This window comes from Pristiophorus japonicus, chromosome 4, assembly GCF_044704955.1.
Source record: "Pristiophorus japonicus isolate sPriJap1 chromosome 4, sPriJap1.hap1, whole genome shotgun sequence".
Lineage (NCBI taxonomy): Eukaryota > Metazoa > Chordata > Chondrichthyes > Pristiophoridae > Pristiophorus > Pristiophorus japonicus.
This window is the reverse complement of record NC_091980.1, coordinates 178,851,962-178,872,146: the sequence shown is the minus strand read 5'-3', so window position 1 is coordinate 178,872,146 and position 20,185 is coordinate 178,851,962. Positions and strand designations below refer to the sequence as shown.

Here is a 20,185-nt window from a genome sequence, read left to right as displayed (position 1 = left end):
GCCCAACCTACTCAACCTAACCTCATAAGTCAACCCCCTCATCTCTGGAATCAACCTAGTGAACCTTCTCTGAACAGCCTTCAATGCAAGTATATCCTTCCTTAAATACGGAGACCAAAACTGCATGCAGTACTCCAGGTGTGGCCTCACCAATACCCTGTACAGTTGTACCAGGACTTCTCTGCTTTTATACTCTATCCCCCTTGCAATAAAGGCCAACATTCCATTTGCTGTCCTGATTACTTAATGTACCTGCATACTAACTTTTTGTGTTTCATGCAGGTAGAACCCCAGATCTCTCTGTACTGCAGCACTTTGCAATTTTTCTCCGTTTAAATTATAATTTGCTTTTCTATTATTAGTGCCAAAGTGGATCACCTCACATTTTCCCACATTACACTCCATCTGCAAAATTTTTGCCCACTCACTAGTGACGGCTGGGTTTCCCAGGTCTCGGGAAACCCAGCAGATAAAAGCCGAGAAGTGCTGGTTTCATAAGGTAAAGTGCCTTTACAGCCTAGCTTGTGGGCCAGGAGGAGCAGGTGTACTTCTTCCAGGTCCAAGAAGCTTACCCGTAAACGCTCCCCCCACCCCGCCCCTGCAATCTCGCTCCCCACCTGGACCACGCTCGACCCTCCATGACCTCTCCACTCCCACTAGAATCCTATTACCGCAATCTCTCCCTGCTTCCCGAACCGCCCGACAGGCAGCTGGCTGGTCAATCAGGCTGGCTGTCGGATGGGAAACTAGGAGAGAAATTGAAAAGACAACCAAACGTTCGGGAAACCCGTACTTCCAGGTTTCCTGCCCATAATTCCTCCCCTGCCCCCCAATCCCACCCCACCCTACTCCGAATGCGCGGCCCCGTAAATATAGGGGCTTTTGATTCGAAATAATTATTCATCCAGCCTCTTTTTGTAAAGGCATTATTTGACTTTCGCGGGGATTCCCTTCTGCAGACTCACAAACTCTGTGGAGAGAATCTTATGTCTGATTTGAGGGTTGTTAGATTTAAATTTTGATGACAATATACCAAGATGCAGGTGAAGAGGACTGTGGCTTGGTATTTGTGATGGAATAGCAGGTATAACATTAGCAGCTGATACAATCCATTGATGTAAAGAACAGAAAATAGACACTGCACTAGCGGTTGAGCTCCAGAGTGCAAAAGGCACATGGAGAGACAGACAGAGAGAGAGCGAGAGCTTTCACAATCGATTAGCTGATGCCTATTCTTTTACGTTTGAATTGCACTGTGCTTACCTGTTCTTTAAAGCCAATCTAGTTAATACTCAATTTCTTCCTGCACCTGGAATGCACTTGACTTCGAAAAGGCTGGCAGATGATATTTTACAACCCGATCCAAGTCACTGGAGCCAGAGGACCATCTGGTTATAAACCAACCATGCCAATCGGAGACTGCACATTGCAGCATGGTCACACATTTGAATGATGCCCTTTGTCTCCAGTATAATCTTCCTTAATCATTAGTGGCAGATTTGATAAGGACAAGATGGAAAACTGGGTCTTCCCTTGATTCTGCATTTTCTTTGGGTAAGTATGGCCCCACACTGCCTACTTTACTATAACTGTAAGCAGCACTAGCACTTGGTGAGGCTCAGTGGGTAGCACACTAGCCTCTGAGTCAGAAGATTGTGGGATTCAAGACCCACTCCAGGAACTTGAGCACAAAATCCAAGCTGACACTCAAGTGCAGTGCTGAGAGAGCACTGCACTGTCGGAGATGTCGTCTTTTGGATGAGACGTTAAACCGAGACCCTGTCTGCCCTCTCAAGTGGATTAAAAAAATCCCATCACACTATTTCGAAGAAGTGAAGGTGAGTTATCCCCAGTGTCCTGGCCAATATTTATCCCTCAATCAACATAACAAAAAAAAATATTATCTGGTCATTATTACATTGCTGTTTGTGGGAGCCTGCTGTGCGCAAATTGGCTGCTACGTTCCCACTTTACAACAGTGACTACATTCCAAAAGTACTTCATTGGCTGTAAAGCGCTTTGGGATGTTCGGTGGTTATGAAAGGCACTATATAAATGCAAGTCTTTCTTTCTTTAATGTGACCTTTCACTATGACAACCACCTCACAACATTATCTTTGCTTTCACATCTCCAACTTAAATCTAACAAAAATTGTACTTTAGTAAGTAATGGCATTCCACTGTATCCGTCTCACCAAATGTGCTGTAAATGATCATTTGTCAATGAATGATTCCCTTCTGAACATTAGTCTCTGCAAAATACGCATTTTGGATTCCACATGGAGGATTGGTAACCATCTGTAGCACAGTGATCAGCATCCGCCTGACGAAAATATATTTTTTTGGGCATGTAAAACAGAAGCAAAATACTGCGGGTACTGGAAATCTGAAATAAAAACAGAACATCCTGGAAACACTCAGCAGATCAAGCAGCTTCTGTGGAGAGAGAAACAGAGTAATCGGCCTCGATTTTAACCTGCACCTCCCCGTCCCCTGTTCCCCCCCCCCCCCCCGATGGGTTGGAGAGGGTAAAGGATGGGGTTAAAATATCAGGATCAGGCAACCTGATCCCATTGCCACCCCATTAAATTTGAAAGTGCAGAAATTAGGCCATGAATGAGGCTCCCGCAAAAGGAAAGATGCGTTCAGGACCGAGAGTAACAACAAGCAATTTCAAATCATTAAGGTGAAAAAACGCCCAAGCTACTGAAAGAATGTGTCTCCTGAGCTTTGCCTGAGTACCGCAATCCCTAGAAATGCCTGAGTCCCTATAAATATCACTCAGAATGGCCACCTCCTGACTGGTACTGCCCATGGTAGGCGGACGGGCGGTAGTCAGGCAGTGAGGGCAGAATTAATGGCGTTGAAGTCTAAATGATGACACATGACTCGTATTTGCATAAATTCATGAGGCTTCCAATTAAATTACCTAATATATGTTGTCAAGATGACGAAAGGGAAAGACAAATTAATTGAGACAAATTGTTCACAACAAAAGGCAGAATTTTCCGGGGGGTCAGCGGGCGTGATCGTGGCGGGTCAGGTGGGAAATAATTTTTTTTTAAGGCGGGTCAGGACTCCATTGTCAACCTGCCATCACATGCCTTCCCCAAATGTCGGGTCTGTCAGCGCTGAGCAGACTCCACGTAATACCGGGGAAGACAATTCAGGTTATTATGACCCTGTTAAATGAGGATTAACAACTATTTTTAACTCATCTTCAGAGTTTACCAGGTTGCCCATGGGGTCCATGCTGCTCAGGCATCACGTCAGGTAATCTGGGCAGGAGTTGAATGGCCATGGAATCAACTCATTACTTGACACAGTGGAAATGTGCTGGAAAAGCTCCCATCTCACAGCTGTCACTTCCATACTCAGAAGCTGCTGCTTACTGCATTTGGAAGACAGATTGAGCTTTATGCAGGTTGTAAGTGTTTCGAGCAAACTCATTGGAACAACCTCTCTCACCATTGACAGATTGCTTCTGTCATCTCAAGTACACCTGCCATCTATTACATCAGAAAGGGTATGGTTTATACTGTCTCCCCTTGGTCCTCAGAATCCCACCACGATCAGCCCCAACATCAGCAGCATCAGGCACACCAGCATCATCAACTACAACAACAATCTTCTCCACAATCACCTGATGCTGCACAGGACACAGGGCATCGGCACCCGACCACATTGCTGCTTGGGATGCCAGGGATGGCCTCACCATGGCCACATTTCCTTCACTTGAACACCCTGGCTGTCACATGATGCACCAGGTTGACATCACCCCACACCAACACAATCACCCCTACAATGCCCAAGCCATTCCTTTCCCACTCATCAGCATTGTGGGGGGTACCATTATGTCTCACCATACACTGTAACTCACAAAGCCACTTCCAAAGATGCACACAAATCTGCCAAATGCAAAGTGTTGAAAATAAAGATTTCAATGTTTGACAGCACATTAACAGAAACTTCACATGAACATTGGCTAAAACACACAAGTGCCTATCCTTGTGTGTTGTTAGTTGGTATGATTGGACTAGGATGAGGGTGAGTGTGAGGGGTGGCTAGTGAGATGGAGAAGTGATAATGTAGATAGAGAGAGAGGGATGGATGGAGGTGCAAGGTAAATTGGTGTGAGTAAGGATGTGCAGGAGTAGGGTAGGCAAGACAGATTGATGGGAATGTGATGAGTGGCACAGCAGGATGAGGTTGAATGTGGCTTTGCAGTAACGTTTCGTGATGTACTGAGATCATTGAAAGGTTTGCACCATTGCAGTCAAGTCCTCTTGATGACATCCCTGCTTGTGCCCTCCTGCGCAAAGTTCAACCAGGCTGCGTTGACTTCCTAGGGAGGTCTCTTCCCTACGTGCTGTGGCTCCCTCCTTATGCATATGGAGGGAGTCATGGCAGAGCCTGGGTACAGCCGTGCACTTCTGTGCAGTGCTTGTCGGTGTTTGCAGCACCTCAATCAATGCTGTGCAACACTGACAGCACAACTGTCAAAATTTATTTCTGCATGGTCCCTTTAAGGAAACCAGTTGATGATGCATCATCAAATGATGTCATCAGACTCGCTTCCTTCAATTGGTCGGCAAACGCGCTGGATGGGCTTAACAAGCCCAATCAGAAAAATCATTTTGGACAGTGGACTGGAGCCAGCAGCGAGGCTGGGACCTGCCCGCCACAGACCCGCCGAGGTTGGTAAAATCCCTCCCATAAAGTTCAAAGACCACGGGTTCACACATTGGAAAAGTAGAAAGTTAGGACTAAGAAGGAAATTGGGTCGAAATTCTGTTGCACAAAGTGGACTAGTCTTATGGGATAAGTGACCACACAAGGCCACTACACCTGATTTACTGGGTTGAAAGGGTAATTGCATATCCTTTCAGAGAGTGAAGTGTTTCAGGGACCTGGTGAGAAAACAGGGAAGTAAGATTGATTTATCAAAAAGGATGGATTTTGGGTTGAATGGCATCTTTCTCTTTCAAAAACTTGTATTCTTGTTCTTAGTGAAGGAACCATACCAATGAAGTCATGACATACCAAAGTGCCATGGTAGGGTATTGTTGCAGAAGCTGTTTTAGACTCTCTGGCCCTGAACAGGATCAGGCGACTCCAATCATTCCCAACCACCGTAATGTTATGACGACAAATCAAGCACTTGACGAGGCTCCTGCTACAGGCAGGTAGAGCCTACTTAACATTCAAATGTCGTTGCCCAATGATGTCATCACCCCTGTATCAGGAGGAGTACTTGCACCCAAAAAATCCAGCTTAATTTTTAGATCCTCCTCGAAAGCCCGAAAATCAGTGCAATTAACAGAAACCCCCAATGGTGATTAATTCACCCTGGGGGCATGGCCAGTTTTGTGGGCGGGGCCTGCTTCTAGCACAATGTTTTTTAAACTAACGCAAAACATCGCGGATATTCGACACACATATTTGCCTAGAGAAATTCGATATCGGTAAAAACCCGTCACTGCCACAATGGGCCAGTGTTAACAGTGAGCAAAATTGATGCCGGTGACAGGACCGGGATATTGGCGCTGGTGCCTAATAGAAACATAGAAACATAGAAAATAGGAGCAGTAGTAGGCCATTCGGCCCTTCGAGTCTGCACCGCCATTCAATATGATCATGGCTGATCCTTTATCTCAGCAACATATTCCCACTTTTTCCCCATACCCCTTGATGCCTTAGGTTTCTAGAAATCTATCCATTTCCCTCTTAAATATATTCAGTGACTTGGCCTCCACAGCTTTCTGTGGTAGAGAATTCCACAAGTTCACCATCCCCTAAGTGAAAACATTTCTCCTCATCTCGGTCCTAAATTTCCTACCCCGTATCCTGAGACTGTGACCCCTAGTTCTAGACTTCCCAGCCAAGGGAAACATCCTCCCCGTATCCAGTCTATCAAACCCAGAATTTTATACGTTTCAATGAGATCCCCTCTCATTCTTCTAAACTCTAGTGAATACATGGCTAGTCGACCCAATCTCTCCTCATACGACAGTCCTGCCATCCCAGGAATCAGTCTGGTGAACCTTCGCTGCACTCTCTCTTATGGCAAGTATATCCTTTCTTAGGTAAGGAGACCAAAACTGCACAAAATACTCCAGGTGCGGTCTCACCAAGGCCCTGTATAACTGTAGTAAGACATCCTTGCTCCTGTACTCAAATCCTCTTGCAATGAAGGCCAACATACCATTTGCCTTCCTAACTGCTTGCTACACCTGCATGTTTGCTTTCAATGACTGGTGTAAAAGGACACCAGGTCCCTCTGTACATCGACACTTCTCAAGCCATCACCATTTAAATAATACTTTGTCCTTATATCTTTCCTACCAAAGTGGATAACTTCACATTTATCCACGTTATACTGCATCTGCCATGTGTTTTCCCACTCACTCAACCTATCTAAATCACCTTGCAGCATCTTTTCATCCTCCTCACAACTCACAATCCCACCTAGTTTTGTGTCGTCAGCAAACTTTGAAGTATTATATTTGGTTCCCTCCTCCAAATCATTTATATATACATATATATAATATTGTGAATAGCTGGGGCCCAAGCACTGATCCCTGTGGTTCCCCACTAGTCACTGCCCGCCACCCCGAAAAAGACCCGTTTATTCCTACTCTCTGTTTCCTGTCAGTTAACCAATTTTCATCCATGCCAATACATTACCTCCAATCCTGTGTGCTTTAATTTTGCACACTAACCTCTTATGTGGGACTTTATCAAAGGCCTTCTGAAAATCCAAATACACTACATCCACTGGTTCTCCCTTATCTATTCTATCAGTTACAACTTCAGAAACCTTCAGCAAGTTTGTTAAACATGATTTTCTTTTCATAAATCTATGTTGACTTTGTTTAATCCTGTTGATATTATCTAAATGTGCCTTTATCACATCCTTTATAATAGACTCCAACATTTTCCCTGCTACTGATGTGAGGCTAACCGGCCTGTAGTTCCCTATTTTCTCTCTCCCTCCTTTTTTAAATAGTGGGGTTACATTTGCCACCCTCCAATTTGCAAGAACTGTTCCATAATCTATAGAATTTTGGAAGATGACAACCAATTCATCTACTATTTCCATGGCTACCTCTTTTAGTTCTCTGGGATGCAGATCATCAGGCCCTGGGGATTTATCTGCCTTCAGCCCCATTAGTTTCTCCAGTACTATTTTCTTACTAATTACAATTTCCTTTAATTCCTCTTGCTCACTAGACCCTTGGTTCCCTAGCATTTCTGGGACGTTAGTGGTGTCCTCTTCCATGAAGACAGAACCAAAGTATTTATTTAATTGTTCTGCCATTTCCTTGTTCTCCATTACAAATTCTCCTGTTTCTGTCTGTAAAGGACCTACATTTGTCTTCACTAATCTTTTTCTTTTTACCTACTTGTAGAAACTTTTGCAGTCAGTTTTTATGTTCCTTGCAAGTTTACTCTCATACTCTATTTTTCCCCTCTTAATCAATCTCTTGGTCCTGAATTCTAAACTGCTCCCAATCCTCAGACTTGCTACTTTTTCTGGCAACTTTGTATGACTCCTCTTTGGATCTAATACTATCCTTAATTTCTTTTGTTCGCCACGATTGGGCCACTTTTCCTTTTGAGTTTTTACTCTAGAAAGGAATGTATAACTGTTGCAATTCATGCATTCGTTCCTTAAATATTAGCAATTGCCTATCCACCGTCATGCCTTTTAATGAATCTTCCCAATCTGTCATAGACAATTCATTCCTCATACCTTTGTAGTTTCCTTTGTTTAGATTTAGGACCCTAGTTTTGGATTGGACTACTTCACTTTCCATCTTAATAAGAAATTCAATCAAGTTATGGTCACTCATCCCTAAAAGACCTCACACAACAAGATTGCTAATTAACCCCTTCTCATTGCACAATACCTAATCTAGGATAGCCTGTTCCCTAGTATGCTCCTCAACATATTAGTCTAAAAAACCATCTCGTACACACTCCAGGAACTCATCTGCCACAGTATTATTACCAACTTGGTTTGGCCATCTATATGTAGATTAAAGTCATCTACGATTACTGTAGTACCCTTGCTACATGCATCTCAAATTTCCTGTTTGATGTAGTCCCCTACATTACCACTACTGTTTGGAGGCCAATAGACAACTCGCACCAATGTTTTCTGCCCCTTGGTGCTCCTTAGCTTCACCCAGACTGATTCTACATCTTGATTTTCTGAGTCAATATCCTTTCTCACTATTGCTCTGATTTCATCCTTTACTAACAACGCCACACCACCCCCTCTTCCTTTTTGCCTGTCCTTCATAAATATCGAATATCCTTGGATATTCAGTTCCCAACCCTGGTCATCGTGCAACCATGTCTCCGTAATTGCAACTATATTGTATCCGTTTACATCTATTTGCGCTGTTAATTCATCTACCTTATTACAGATGCTTCGTGCATTCAGATACAATGCTTTTAGATTTGTCTTTTTTACATTATTAACATCTTATCGTTATTTTGTACTATAGTCCTATTTGTCTTCTCGCTATTTTTTCTTACCTGGACCCTATTTGCTAGTGCACTCCTTTGTTTGTATGCTCTGTCCCTTCCTGACATAATCTGGTTATCCTTACCACAATCACTTTCCTGCATTGCTTCCTTTTCTTTTCTCTTTAGCATTCTAGATTGCTCTCCACTGCAACCGTCTTCCCCCCTCCCTTTACTTAGTTTAAAGCCCTATCTACCTCCCTAGTTAGTCGGTTCGCTAGAACTCTGGTCCCAGCATAGTTCAGGTGTAGTCGGTAATGTAATGTAATAAACATTAACCTATGCTAAACGTAACGTGCATCATTGCATCTGACACACTATTACTAGCGTCATTGCAGCAAGTGTCAGCTGTGGCTCAGTGGGTAGCACACTCACCTCTGAGTCAGAAGGTTGTGGTTTCAAGTCCCACTCCAGTGACTTGAGCACATAAATCTAGGCTGACACTCTAGTGCGGTACTGAGGGAGTGCTGCACTGTTGGAGGTGCAGTCTTTTGGATGAGACATTAAACCGAGGCCCCGTCTGCCCTCTCAGGTGGACGTAAAAGACCCCATGGCACTATGTTGAAGAATAGCAGGGGAGTTATCCCCAGTGTCCTGGCCAATATTTATCCCGCAATCAACATAACAAAAACAGATTATCTGGTTATTATCACATTGTGTTTGTGGGTGTTTGCTTGTGTGCAAATTGGCTGCCACATTTCCCACATTACAACAGTGACTACACTCCAAAAAGTACTGGCTGTAAGGCGCTTTGAGGCATCCGGTGGTCGTGAAAGACGTTATATAAATGGATGTCTTTCGTTCTTTCTCGAACAGCCTTCTCTTAAAGCAAGGCTGTCATCGTTTTTGACAGTAGTATGATCCCTTACAGGAAAACTGCCTTCTAAAATAAAATAAATTAAAATCATTTAAAAATAGGCAGTTTTTAGCCCTTACAGCTCAACTGTCTTCTCGAAAAAAATTAACATTAAAAAGAATTCCAAAATGGGAGTCTTCAGCTCTTAAAGCTAAATTGCCTTCCGCACCTAATAAAATGGTAGAGTCACTAACACAAATGGCTCAGCAAGCCAAAGAAAGGACACCCAGGGTCTCGCTCGCAGCACTCCAGCTTTGTGCAGGGGGTCAACACTGCAAGAGAGGTCCTCTACCCACAGGGATGAGGAGGCCCTCCAGAAAGAAGGATGTGAGACCAGATTGCCAAGATTGAGGCCATCACTGCCAGCAGTGTTGCCCCCATGACCTGGCTCCAGTGCCCAAAAAGGTCACGGTCAGTGAGTGCATCTTCAAACGCCGTCTCCTGCCAACTGCATCACTAGCCTCGCACACTGCTCAATGCACGATCCCCCTGCCCCAATCATTCACCTACTAACAATCTTCCATTCCTAGCTTCACCTCACCCTTGGAGGAGACAGTACAGGCCATTCTTGGTGGGGGCATGGCTGAGCCCTTGGCCAGCGGTGGGGTTGAAGGGAAAAAAGATGCTGGTTTCCTCATACATTATCCTCATTCTGGCATGCACCTCTTGCTTTCCCGCCCTCCCCTCACCACAATTCTACACTTGTGCCTTCCTCATTTCACACACCCAAGAAATGCAGCCTGCCCACCCAGTGCTTGACCAAGAAGAGGGAAAGGAGAGTGAAGAAGAAGAAACAGCGTCACTCGATTTCACACTCCCAGCACAGGGTCGACCAGCAAGGCCATCTGCAGTGTCCCCCACTGAAAGTCAGCAGCCTTCCACCAGCCATGCTGCAGCCACAGGGATAGCACTGCAAAACATCAGTCACTAAGGGAATGCATTAGGGTGATGAGTTGATTTCTTGATGTCATATTGGATGGATAGTTATATAAAGTTGGATTGGAAAGTTTGCTTTGTGGTGGCTTTTATTTTAGCATCGTGGCCAAGAGGACGCTGTGATGGTCAGTAACAGGGGGAAGGTAAGGTGTGGGACTAATATTGAAAGGGAAATTGGGGTTGTGGTCACTGGGACCGCCAGAAAGGGTCTGTCTGTGTTACATCTTCCTTGTGCTTCCTCCTCTTTTGCTTCCCGCGCTTCTGCTTTTTCCTCTTCTGCGACATCCTCATCTGTATCTTCCTTCCCTCCGTGAGCAGATGCTGTAAATCTGAAATAAAAGCAAAAAATGCTGGAAATACTCAGCAGGTCAGGTAGCATCTCAATCTGAGACGTGAACTCTGTTTCTCCATGGAGGCTTCCTGATCTGCTGATTATTTCCAGCATTTTATGTCTTCTCAAAGGCCTTCCTTTACCATCTGAGGCTTTTCACGCATCCAGCAGCACTCCCTATACACGTTAAAAAAAAACGTGACATCTATTGCATCAAGCCACTACTCCAATAAAAAATGTAAAAATTCTGTCCAAAAGTTTAAATGCAAACATACCTGAAAGATGTGTTTGTCCCATTAAGACGGTATCTGTCAGTCTGGTGCACACTCGCTTTTCAGAGTGAGCTTAGAACCCAGCGCTAACGTCAAACTTCGCAGAGTGTGACGTTAAGTCATTCTGTGATGTTGCATTCTCCATGTTTGCATCTCCAGGGCCAGCGCAGCGCTAAGGCCCTCAATAAATGACAGCTGCCGAGTCCCATGCCTGAGAAGAGCATTAGCATGGAGGCAGCCATTTTTTTCCAGGATTGCGGCAGGAACTCATAGCAGTAAGTAGCCCAATTTCTATGCCTTCATGTGCTAGTGTGGCCCTTCTGCGGGCACCTGAAGCAAGGATGATCTAATCCGTGTTACAGTTCGGACATATTTCCGCCCGCTTTAGGTAGGCAGCCATCCACCAGGATGTAACTGAACCCCAGGAGTTAAAGTAATCCAGGCATCAAATTGATGACGTCAGTTGATTTGATGCTCCGTTCCTGCCTGAAAGCTGCTCCCAGTTAAAATCCCGCTACAGTATGTGCTACCGATACAGTTGTATCTACCCCTGTCGGAAATGTCACAATGAACAGAAACTAAGGCTCCTGAGTTACTATTGAAGTTCAAACCTTTATGAAGCAGCCAGACAACAAAAGGTGAGACAATTGGGTAATGGCCTGCAACAGATGTGTAATGGTTAGAGCTTCTTGACTGATTGTGGCCACCGTGGTTGTCATGATGTATTCCCGCCTTTGGGTGGTGCTTCCAGATTGGTTAGAGTCAGGCAGAAAGACATCTTAGTTAGAACTATCTGTAACTTTTGTTAATTAGAAACGAATCTTCTGTAGTAGCAAACCTTCCCAGAAGTAGAGTTATGTAAGTAGCTTCTCCTTATCCAATCATTCTGGAATTTTTGTATTTTATCTTTGATGTACAGTAAGAGATAAGCAACTTCTCTTTATTGCTGTTTTTATTCCATTGTTACTGTTGTATTACAAGAATTCTAGATCTGTCTTTTATTCTTTATCAACAGTTTCACACTGCATTATTAAAGGATTTGGATTCTGAAGCTTTGACCTTTAGCCATATTTCTTGGTGTAGTGTTGAAGCTAGCTGGAGAATCAGAGTTATCGCTCGCCATACGCTAAACTCTAACAGAACCCAGTACAGTGAACGATAACTCTTATTGAACCCAGTACAGTGAAAATAACTGTGAAACATGACTTAAGAATGACCCCGCGTAATCGCCCAGGTCACTAGGCAGAAGATAATCATGTCAGGCATTCCCGATAGCGCGAAATCCCTCCACGAGAAAACTCTACGCTCAGAGCTCGAGGAGATCTCTCACCCTGGGCCAGACCCTCTGAGTCGATCACAGAAAGAGAGGTACCTACCCTAAAAGCCCTCAGTAATGATGTAGAAGAAAGAAAAAAGAAATTACATCATCACTGGCAGAGAACCCAATTAATTCTTGAAAAACTTCAAGATGCCCCAGATCATGAGAACACTCTTCAAACAGTCACGACCGAGGTTCGCTCGGTACTCCAGATGTATGAGGAGCTATTACCTGCGCTCTGCGACCTCTACACTCAAGATCAAGTGGGAGCATTCAAGAAAGATGCTCAACAAACTGAATCAATCTTCCTAGAGAACTGTCACCTCGCGAACAGCGCCATCGCCCACATGGCGGAACGGCTCCACACCTTGGCCCTAGAATCGCGGTCGAGCACCAGCAGACAGTTGGGGCACTCAGCAAGGAGCTCAAGAACATTGTCCTCCAGTCAAACTACCTTGATCAATGTTCAAGCCGCTGCCGCCACCACCAAGAACGCAGACTTTGAGGAGCTCATAGCGAAGGCAGACGCGGACCTCTAGATACTTCAAGCCAGGAAAACCGCCGCCATACAGCAAGCAAGGATAGAACAAATGGAGTGAGCCGAGCAAAAGGCATGGAGGCCTTCGGCCTGAACCTCACCAGAACAGACGTCAAACGACCATGCCTCACAATTTCGGCACCACGCAGACAGGTCAGTTAAGTCCGCCTCTGTATTCCGGCTTCGGACAGTGGCCCCGATCTTTCAGCCATCTGTAACGGGATGAAGAGCTGTCCCACCAGCGAGCGGCATAGCACCAAACTACTCGAGCCTCCATCCTCTCGAGCTGGCAACCAACAGGAGGGAGCCATTCCTCGACCTGACAAAGGACATTTCCGACACTCTCGCTTGTCAGCGCAGGCCTGTACACGAGCCTGAGGTCGATGATCGGGACCCTATCATGTTTCAGCCATGGTGCCACACGTTCGAAGACCAGGCCAGCACCTCAGCCATGCAGATGCTTACCTTTCTTGCCAAGTTCACAAAGGGGAAGGTCAAGGAATTGGTAGACAGTTTCCGGCACCGATATGTTTCGGACACTGAAACAGCCTACCAGGAAGTGTGGAAGGAACTAGATGAGACGAGGATTGCAACATCCGTCCTTCAAAAGCATAACAGCTTTCCGAAGTTCAGAGCTAACTTCTCAAACTTGCCGAATTGTGCACGGACATCGCAGCACAGATGGACGACTTGCCCGACTTGGGGTTGCTTAACTATCCCCACTATCTTTACCCGACGCTTGAAAAACTCCCGACCTACATACGCAATGAGTGGAGGAAGCGCATATCAGAACATAAGGCCGATAACGGCAGCTACCCTCCTTTCGCTGTGCTGGCTAAATTCCTGAAAAAAGAGGCCAGACAGCACAGCGATATTAACCTTTACACATTAAGCCAGGTACATCAGCCAACCTCAGAGAGGGCAGGAAGAATCCTCTCTTCCCAGCTCGTCCCTTCGTGTCTTGGCAACATGTACACCTACGAAGTCGGCGCCCACGCTGCTAGCTTCAGAGATATGCCTCAACCATGATGGGCGAGGACATCATCTATCAGATTGCATTGCCTTCAGCCGAAAGCCCATTCAAGAACGAAGAGAATTCTGCAGAGCCAACGGCTTGTGTTTCAGGCCGACCACCACAGAGTGCAAGACTGCCGGACCAAGGTGCATTGCAAGGAATGCCAAGGCACAGAGCATGCCTCCTTCATGCACGTGACGCCAAGACAGAATGGTGGGAAGACCCACGGTGGGAAGACCCACGGCGGGGAGACCCACAGCGGGGAGAACATCCATGAAAGGCCAAAGATGAGCCGCAAGTTATACAGGCCAACGCAAAGTGCACCAGATATCTGGCTTGCCCTTCCACATGATCTTGCTGCAAGATCGTTCTATGTCGAATCTAGCATAGGGATCATCCCTCGATTGTATCTTTGGCTACACGGTGTTGGATGACCAATCTAATGCATGTTTCAGAGACTCCAAAATCTTTGATGCTTTAGACCACCCAGGTCTAGCCTTCCTGTATGAGCTTGCCACCTGCGGCGGAGACAGGATCATGGCCAAGGGGAGACGAGCAAGCGGTCTAATCGTAGAATCAGCAGATGGAAAGACAGAACAGCTGCCTACCATCCTCAAGAATGTCCACATCCCCGGAGACAGAAGTGGGATCACTCGTCCCAATTTCTGCAAGAAGTTCCCCCACCTCAGGTCAGTGGCGAAAAAGATACCCGAGCCAAGAGAGGATGTCCCCATCATCCTCCTCATTGGAAGAAACTGCCCTGAGCCCCTCAAGATCAGGGAGTCTCGCAATGGGCCAAGAGGAACACCGTGAACACAACGTACAGATCTAGGCTGGACAGTCTCCAGACAGGTTAGCCCAAGCGGAGCGAATGAGAAAGTCCATGCCTCTGGCAACTGTACTATCCTTCAGGCACCGAAGGCTATGTCCATCCGACACCAACACTCAGTTAAGATTGTGATGGAAGGTGCTCACCTTAATGCGGAGGGAAACTTGGAGTTCCCTCCACCTCAACAATGAACCTCAGGCACTCACTCCCGCCATGCTCGATGCTCCGAAAACTCAGCCCCTCCAGGCACCAGCTGGCAATTTGACGCAACCAGATCTGTATGGATGACAGCGACGACGGGCTCAATGACCTGTGGATCAATTCTGGATTCGACACCGGCAAAGTCGGCAGCCTCAACACATGATGAATGAAATAAATACGGACACCTCTGTTGGGGGATGGCATTCTCCTCCGGCAGAAAGAACTTCCCTGGAACGACTGGCCACTTGCACGTGCCTCCGAGTCCCATCCCACCTATGACAGAAGGGTATGTAAGGTGGATGTTAAGGCCTGCAGCGATGGCATGCATCGCAGCTACTCAAGACTGAACATGTACGTATACAGATGATGCCTGCCTCAAAGCCATCCCACAAACTAAGAGGAACTGAACTCTAACTTGTAAAAATTTCAATCCTTGTTATTTTTAGATGGAGCTTCTTGACTGATTGTGGCCACCGTACTTGTCATGATGTATTCCCGCCAATGGGTGGCATTTTTCAATTGGACAGAGACAGGCAGAAAGACAAAGGAGAGAGCAAGCAGCATGATCTGCCTCCATTTTAGCTAGAACTATATGTAACTTTTGTTAATTAGAAACGAATATTCTGTAGTAGCAAACCTTCCCAGAAGTACAGTTATGTAAGTAACTTCTCCTTATCTAATCATTCTGGAATTATTGTATTTCATCTTTGATGTACAGTAAGAGATAAGCAACTTCTCTTTATTGCTGTTTTTATTTGATTGTTACTGTTGTATTACAAGAATTCTAGATCTGTCTTTTATTCTTTATCAACAGTTTCACACTGCATTATTAAAGGATTTGGATTCTGAAGCTCTGACCTTTAGCCATATTTCTTGGTGTAGTGTTGAAGCTAGCTGGAGAATCAGAGTTATGCTCACCGTACACTACACTCTGACAGAACCCAGTACAAGAACCAGTTCCTTTAGGCATTTTCGCCAAGACCACAAATAGAAATTAGATATCCATCTGCTTGAACAGTTTTACACATGCTGCCTGCCATCAAAGGGAAATTCTTTATCAGCCAGTTCATGGATAGGACCCGTGCATGGTTTATCCAGATGGAATGTCTTTGGCCTATTATTTTGGGGTAGAGTTCCGTTTTGTACAAAATCAGAAATCTGGGCACAAACTGCACTTTAAATGCGCTGATTTCCCGAAGTGAAGTTATGGTTCAAGTTTCCGCCCAAATGCATAATTACCAACATAAATGTTTCCCATGAACCAGTGCAATCGGGCAGCATAGAAGAAAGCAATTGTTTTATTTTATTTCATTGCATTAAAAATATATTCATTGACATATTTAAGAGTGGTGACCTGGTGTAGTTTTATGAGTACAGCTGAAAATTGGTTTATCACAAAAAATAAGCATTTTTAGTAAGAGTGTCTATTCCTCCAATTGTAAGTAACCCGATTTTAAATCCCTGAAAATGACTTAAAACAAACTATACTGAACCATTCACTGGTGTACACTAATTAGTTTCTCAGTAAATTAATTATTTTTTTCATATTTAAAAACTTTTAAAACATCCCTACTTGTGTCTTTGCGCCTAAAGAAACGAGCTTAATTTGAAGAGCCTCTTCGAACGATCGCAAACGGGCGCAATCCGCGGAAATTCGCCATGACAATTAATTCAATCTGGTACGTGGGCAGTTTTGTGGGTGGGGCTGACTTCCAGTGCAATGTTTTTTAAACCAGCGCAACAGATCGTGGAAATTCGATTCACGCTCGATGCAACTTGCGTCTAAAATTCCGCGATCTCTTACACTGGTTTAGCCGATTTCAGCCTGAGGGTGCTGATAAAATCAGCAGAACTAGCGGCAACTTTGTACTGAATGAAAAATGCAATCTCCATTATAAACCAACAGTTGCTTGAAACAATGGGGGAAGTTTAATCTATCCTTGCCAGCACGAAACTGACGAGATCGGATCCACCGCCGCAATCAGACAGGGTGTAAAACAGGCAGTCAATCTATCCTGTCAGTTTCCAGGAGGTGGGCTAGTTTACAATTACCCCCAATATAAAACTAAATACAGAAATTCCTCTTTTATCACATTTTTATTGTTCCATCCAGCAATCCCTCTCTCTCTGTGCAGAAATGTAGTGGTGGTGCAAGGGGAGGATTAGAGAAGGGCTTTGTACTCTCCCAGGCTTCAGAGAAAGCTGCACATCTTGTATATGCCAGTTGGATTGAGCATTGGCAGGGTTTATTATAGCATATTAGTGGCAGGCAGGGCCTGTATAGTAAGTATCAGCAAGGGAGCCATAACCGTCTCATCTATATCAGCCTGCTGTATGTCGGAGTGCTGAGTTAGAGAGAAGTTGCATTATTTTAGCAGGGCAATTCGCAATCCTTCAATGTGTCATGTACAGTACAGATTCTAGTGTTGATATATGATGTCCGATGCCAAGGAATCCTTGGCAAACGGTTATGTGGTCAGGCATCAATGAGTTGGAAACAGGATAATTAGAATTTATCTTGCCTTTCAGGAACACATCTATAAGCTGATGAAAAGTGACAGTTATGCTCGCTTTCTGCGTTCCAATGGCTATCAGGAGCTTTTACAAGCAAAAAAGAAGGTATTGTCCCAAATCTTGTCCCTGCTTACATTTGGAAGTAATATTTCTGTTCCTTATTTGTGATGACATCCTTTGGTTTGGTGTCCATTAAAGTTCATTGTTAGCTGAGTAGGTAAATGCACTGTGTGAATGTGTTACTGAGCTCCACAGACCAGAGGTCTCAGGTTTAATCCCCCGCCCAGGCTGTGTTGGCTGATCTCAGCTGGGGTAGTCAATGTGGGGCATCACAATTTAACCTTCGTGCCCGTGATCTAGGAAAGGGGGAAAAAAATTACTCTAATCGAGGCTGACACTCCAGTGCAGTGCTGGGGGAGTGCTGCATTGTTGGAGGTGCCGTCTTTCAGACGAGACTTAAACCGAAGCCCCGCCTGCTCTCTCAAGTGGACGTAAAAGATCCCATGGCACTATTTCGAAGAAGAGCAGGGGAGTTATCCCCGGCGTCCTGGCTAATATTTATCCCTCAATCAACATAACAAAAAAACAGATTATCTGGTCATTATCACATTGCTGTTTGTGGGAGCTTGCTGTGCTCAAATTGGCTCCCACATTATAACAGTGCCTACACTCCAAAAGTAGTTCATTGGCTGTAAAGCGCTTTGAGACTACCAGTGGTCGTTAAAGGCGCTATATAAATCCAAGTCTTTCTTTCTTAAGCTTACTGGGGCCAAAATTTAACTATGCCCAAAACGGATCACACCTTCTGCTCCTGAAATTTTTTTCCGCCGCTTCAGATGAGGTCGCCTCTTTTGGTAACTTCAGCTCTTTGTTGTTTTTTTTTAAGCGGATCAGAAGTCAGTCATAATGGGGGTGGAAGTGAGGCGGTAAGTACTCTAGAGGGGCAGATGTGGCGACGGGACCCAGTCTCTGCCGCTGTCAATCAGCAGCGGAGCAGTGCTGACATCATGTCTCGTGTGCGTCACCACGCTCTCCCCTTCACTTAAAGGGGAGAGGCTTCGACATTGTGACACTTCGGTCCTCTGGGCCACCAGGGAGGGTTTTGGCGGCCCAGTCCAACCCGGGGACATAATTGATGGCCCGACCTGGCAGTCAGCTGCCAATAAAAAACATGGCCGCCGCGCTGCCATGATTCAAAGACTGAAAGCAAGGTGCACCGACAGAAAAAGCTGTTGGGGGCACCGCGTGGCAGATAAAGGATTTTTGGAGCTAAATCTCACGGGAAGTGCGATGGAGGTGTGGGAGATCGGCAGTGCGCCCTTTGATGACACACTTAGGAAGGCCGGCAGCAACGGGGCTGAAGTGGGGACCGCCAGAAAAACCGCCAAGCTGAATTTCGCTGGCGGCGGCCATGTACCGGAAGTCGGCGGCCGCTCGACTTTGCTGCCTGGCCGCCGCTTTCTGGCGGTAAGTGGTCCTTTTGCGGAGCTGAATTTCGGCCCCACTGACTCTTGCTGGATAAGTACACAAGGACTGTGATGCCCTTCATGATCAAATTGCCTGTTGACGCCCCTGATGGGGACAAGTCAATTAACCACCCTCTGAGCCCTAGGAGGTGTGTGACCTGGGATAGCAGAAAGGAAGAAAAAAAATATGAGAGGGTAATAGTGCTCTGTCTGCCTGCCCTCTAAAAACGCTAAGTACCACCCAGTAAGCAGAGCTGAATATTTAATTCCTGAGCCTGCAGAACAAAGTACAATCGAAAAGCTTTTTAAGTTGACTCACACATGAGGTTAATAAAATGCTTCAATCTCTTATTTTATACCAATTTATTCCCTCCCTTAGTGAGGATAACTTTTTCCTGGGGGCCAGACACAGGTTATTCAGGGGTGAGCCGTGAGAGTCAGTGATAGATTATTCAACTGCAGAGAGGCTCACAGCTGATTCCCATGTCCATACATGCACTTCCAGCATGCGTCACTGGATAGTGAGCAGGAACAGAAAGCAGGGCTGATTTCTCCCTTCACAACTCACAGCAACTTTCGTAGTTCTGCTATTTCACAGGCAAAAACATCCCCTTTATTGATCTTAGATACTCCTTTACTGCCCATGGTCATTTCTGTCAGACCAATAGGGCTTTACTCAATCAACGCCATCTATTTGGAACATCGGTTGGTGTCCCTGCCCCTGTAGAGCTGCCTCGATGTCAGACTTGATTGATTTCCCCTCGCCTGAGTTTATTTTGTCTCATTTCTCCCACATTATTACGTGTTCATGTTGTGATTCTTCCTGCTTTGTTTTCTGTTCCGTTTTTTGCTATTCAAGCCTGAGAACGATCAGGGTCGTAGAACCTCGCTGGAAAAATTCACTCGCAGTGTGGTAAGTTAAGAGTTTCACAGCTCTGTTGACATAAAGTGTGTACTGATGGGTCCTTTAAGATACCTTCATCCCCTGGGCTGGAAAAAATAAAATGTAAGCGGTATTCATTTTAGAAAGCAATGCTTCATTAATGGCTTAGGTTAGAGATCGCTCCTGCCACAGTACCCAAACGGCTCTCATCAAAGTCACAAATGACATCCTTTGTGACTGTGACAAAGGCAAACCATCCCACCTCGTCCTTCTCGACCTGTCTGCATCCTTTGACATGGTCGACCACTCCATCCTTCTCTAACACCTCTCCACCACCGTCCAACTGGGTGGGACTGCACTTACCTGGTTCCATTCTTATATATCTAATCGTAGCCAGAAAATCACCTGCAACGGCTTCTCTTCCCGCCCCCACATCATTACCACTGGTGCTCCCCAAGGATTTATCCTTGGCCTCTTCCTATTTCTCATCT

At 45.4% G+C, this 20,185-nt stretch overlaps 1 protein-coding gene across 1 annotated transcript in view; it reads left to right on the top strand.

Moving 5' to 3' along the window:
- LOC139262728 (regulator of G-protein signaling 6-like) overlaps positions 1–20,185 on the top strand; it is a 231,888-nt gene that overhangs the window by 197,113 nt on the left and 14,590 nt on the right. Inside the window, exons 15-16 of the mRNA XM_070877879.1 lie at positions 17,361–17,450; positions 19,671–19,724. Coding sequence (XP_070733980.1) covers positions 17,361–17,450; positions 19,671–19,724 — 144 coding nt within the window. The remainder of the gene's footprint in view (positions 1–17,360; positions 17,451–19,670; positions 19,725–20,185) is intronic.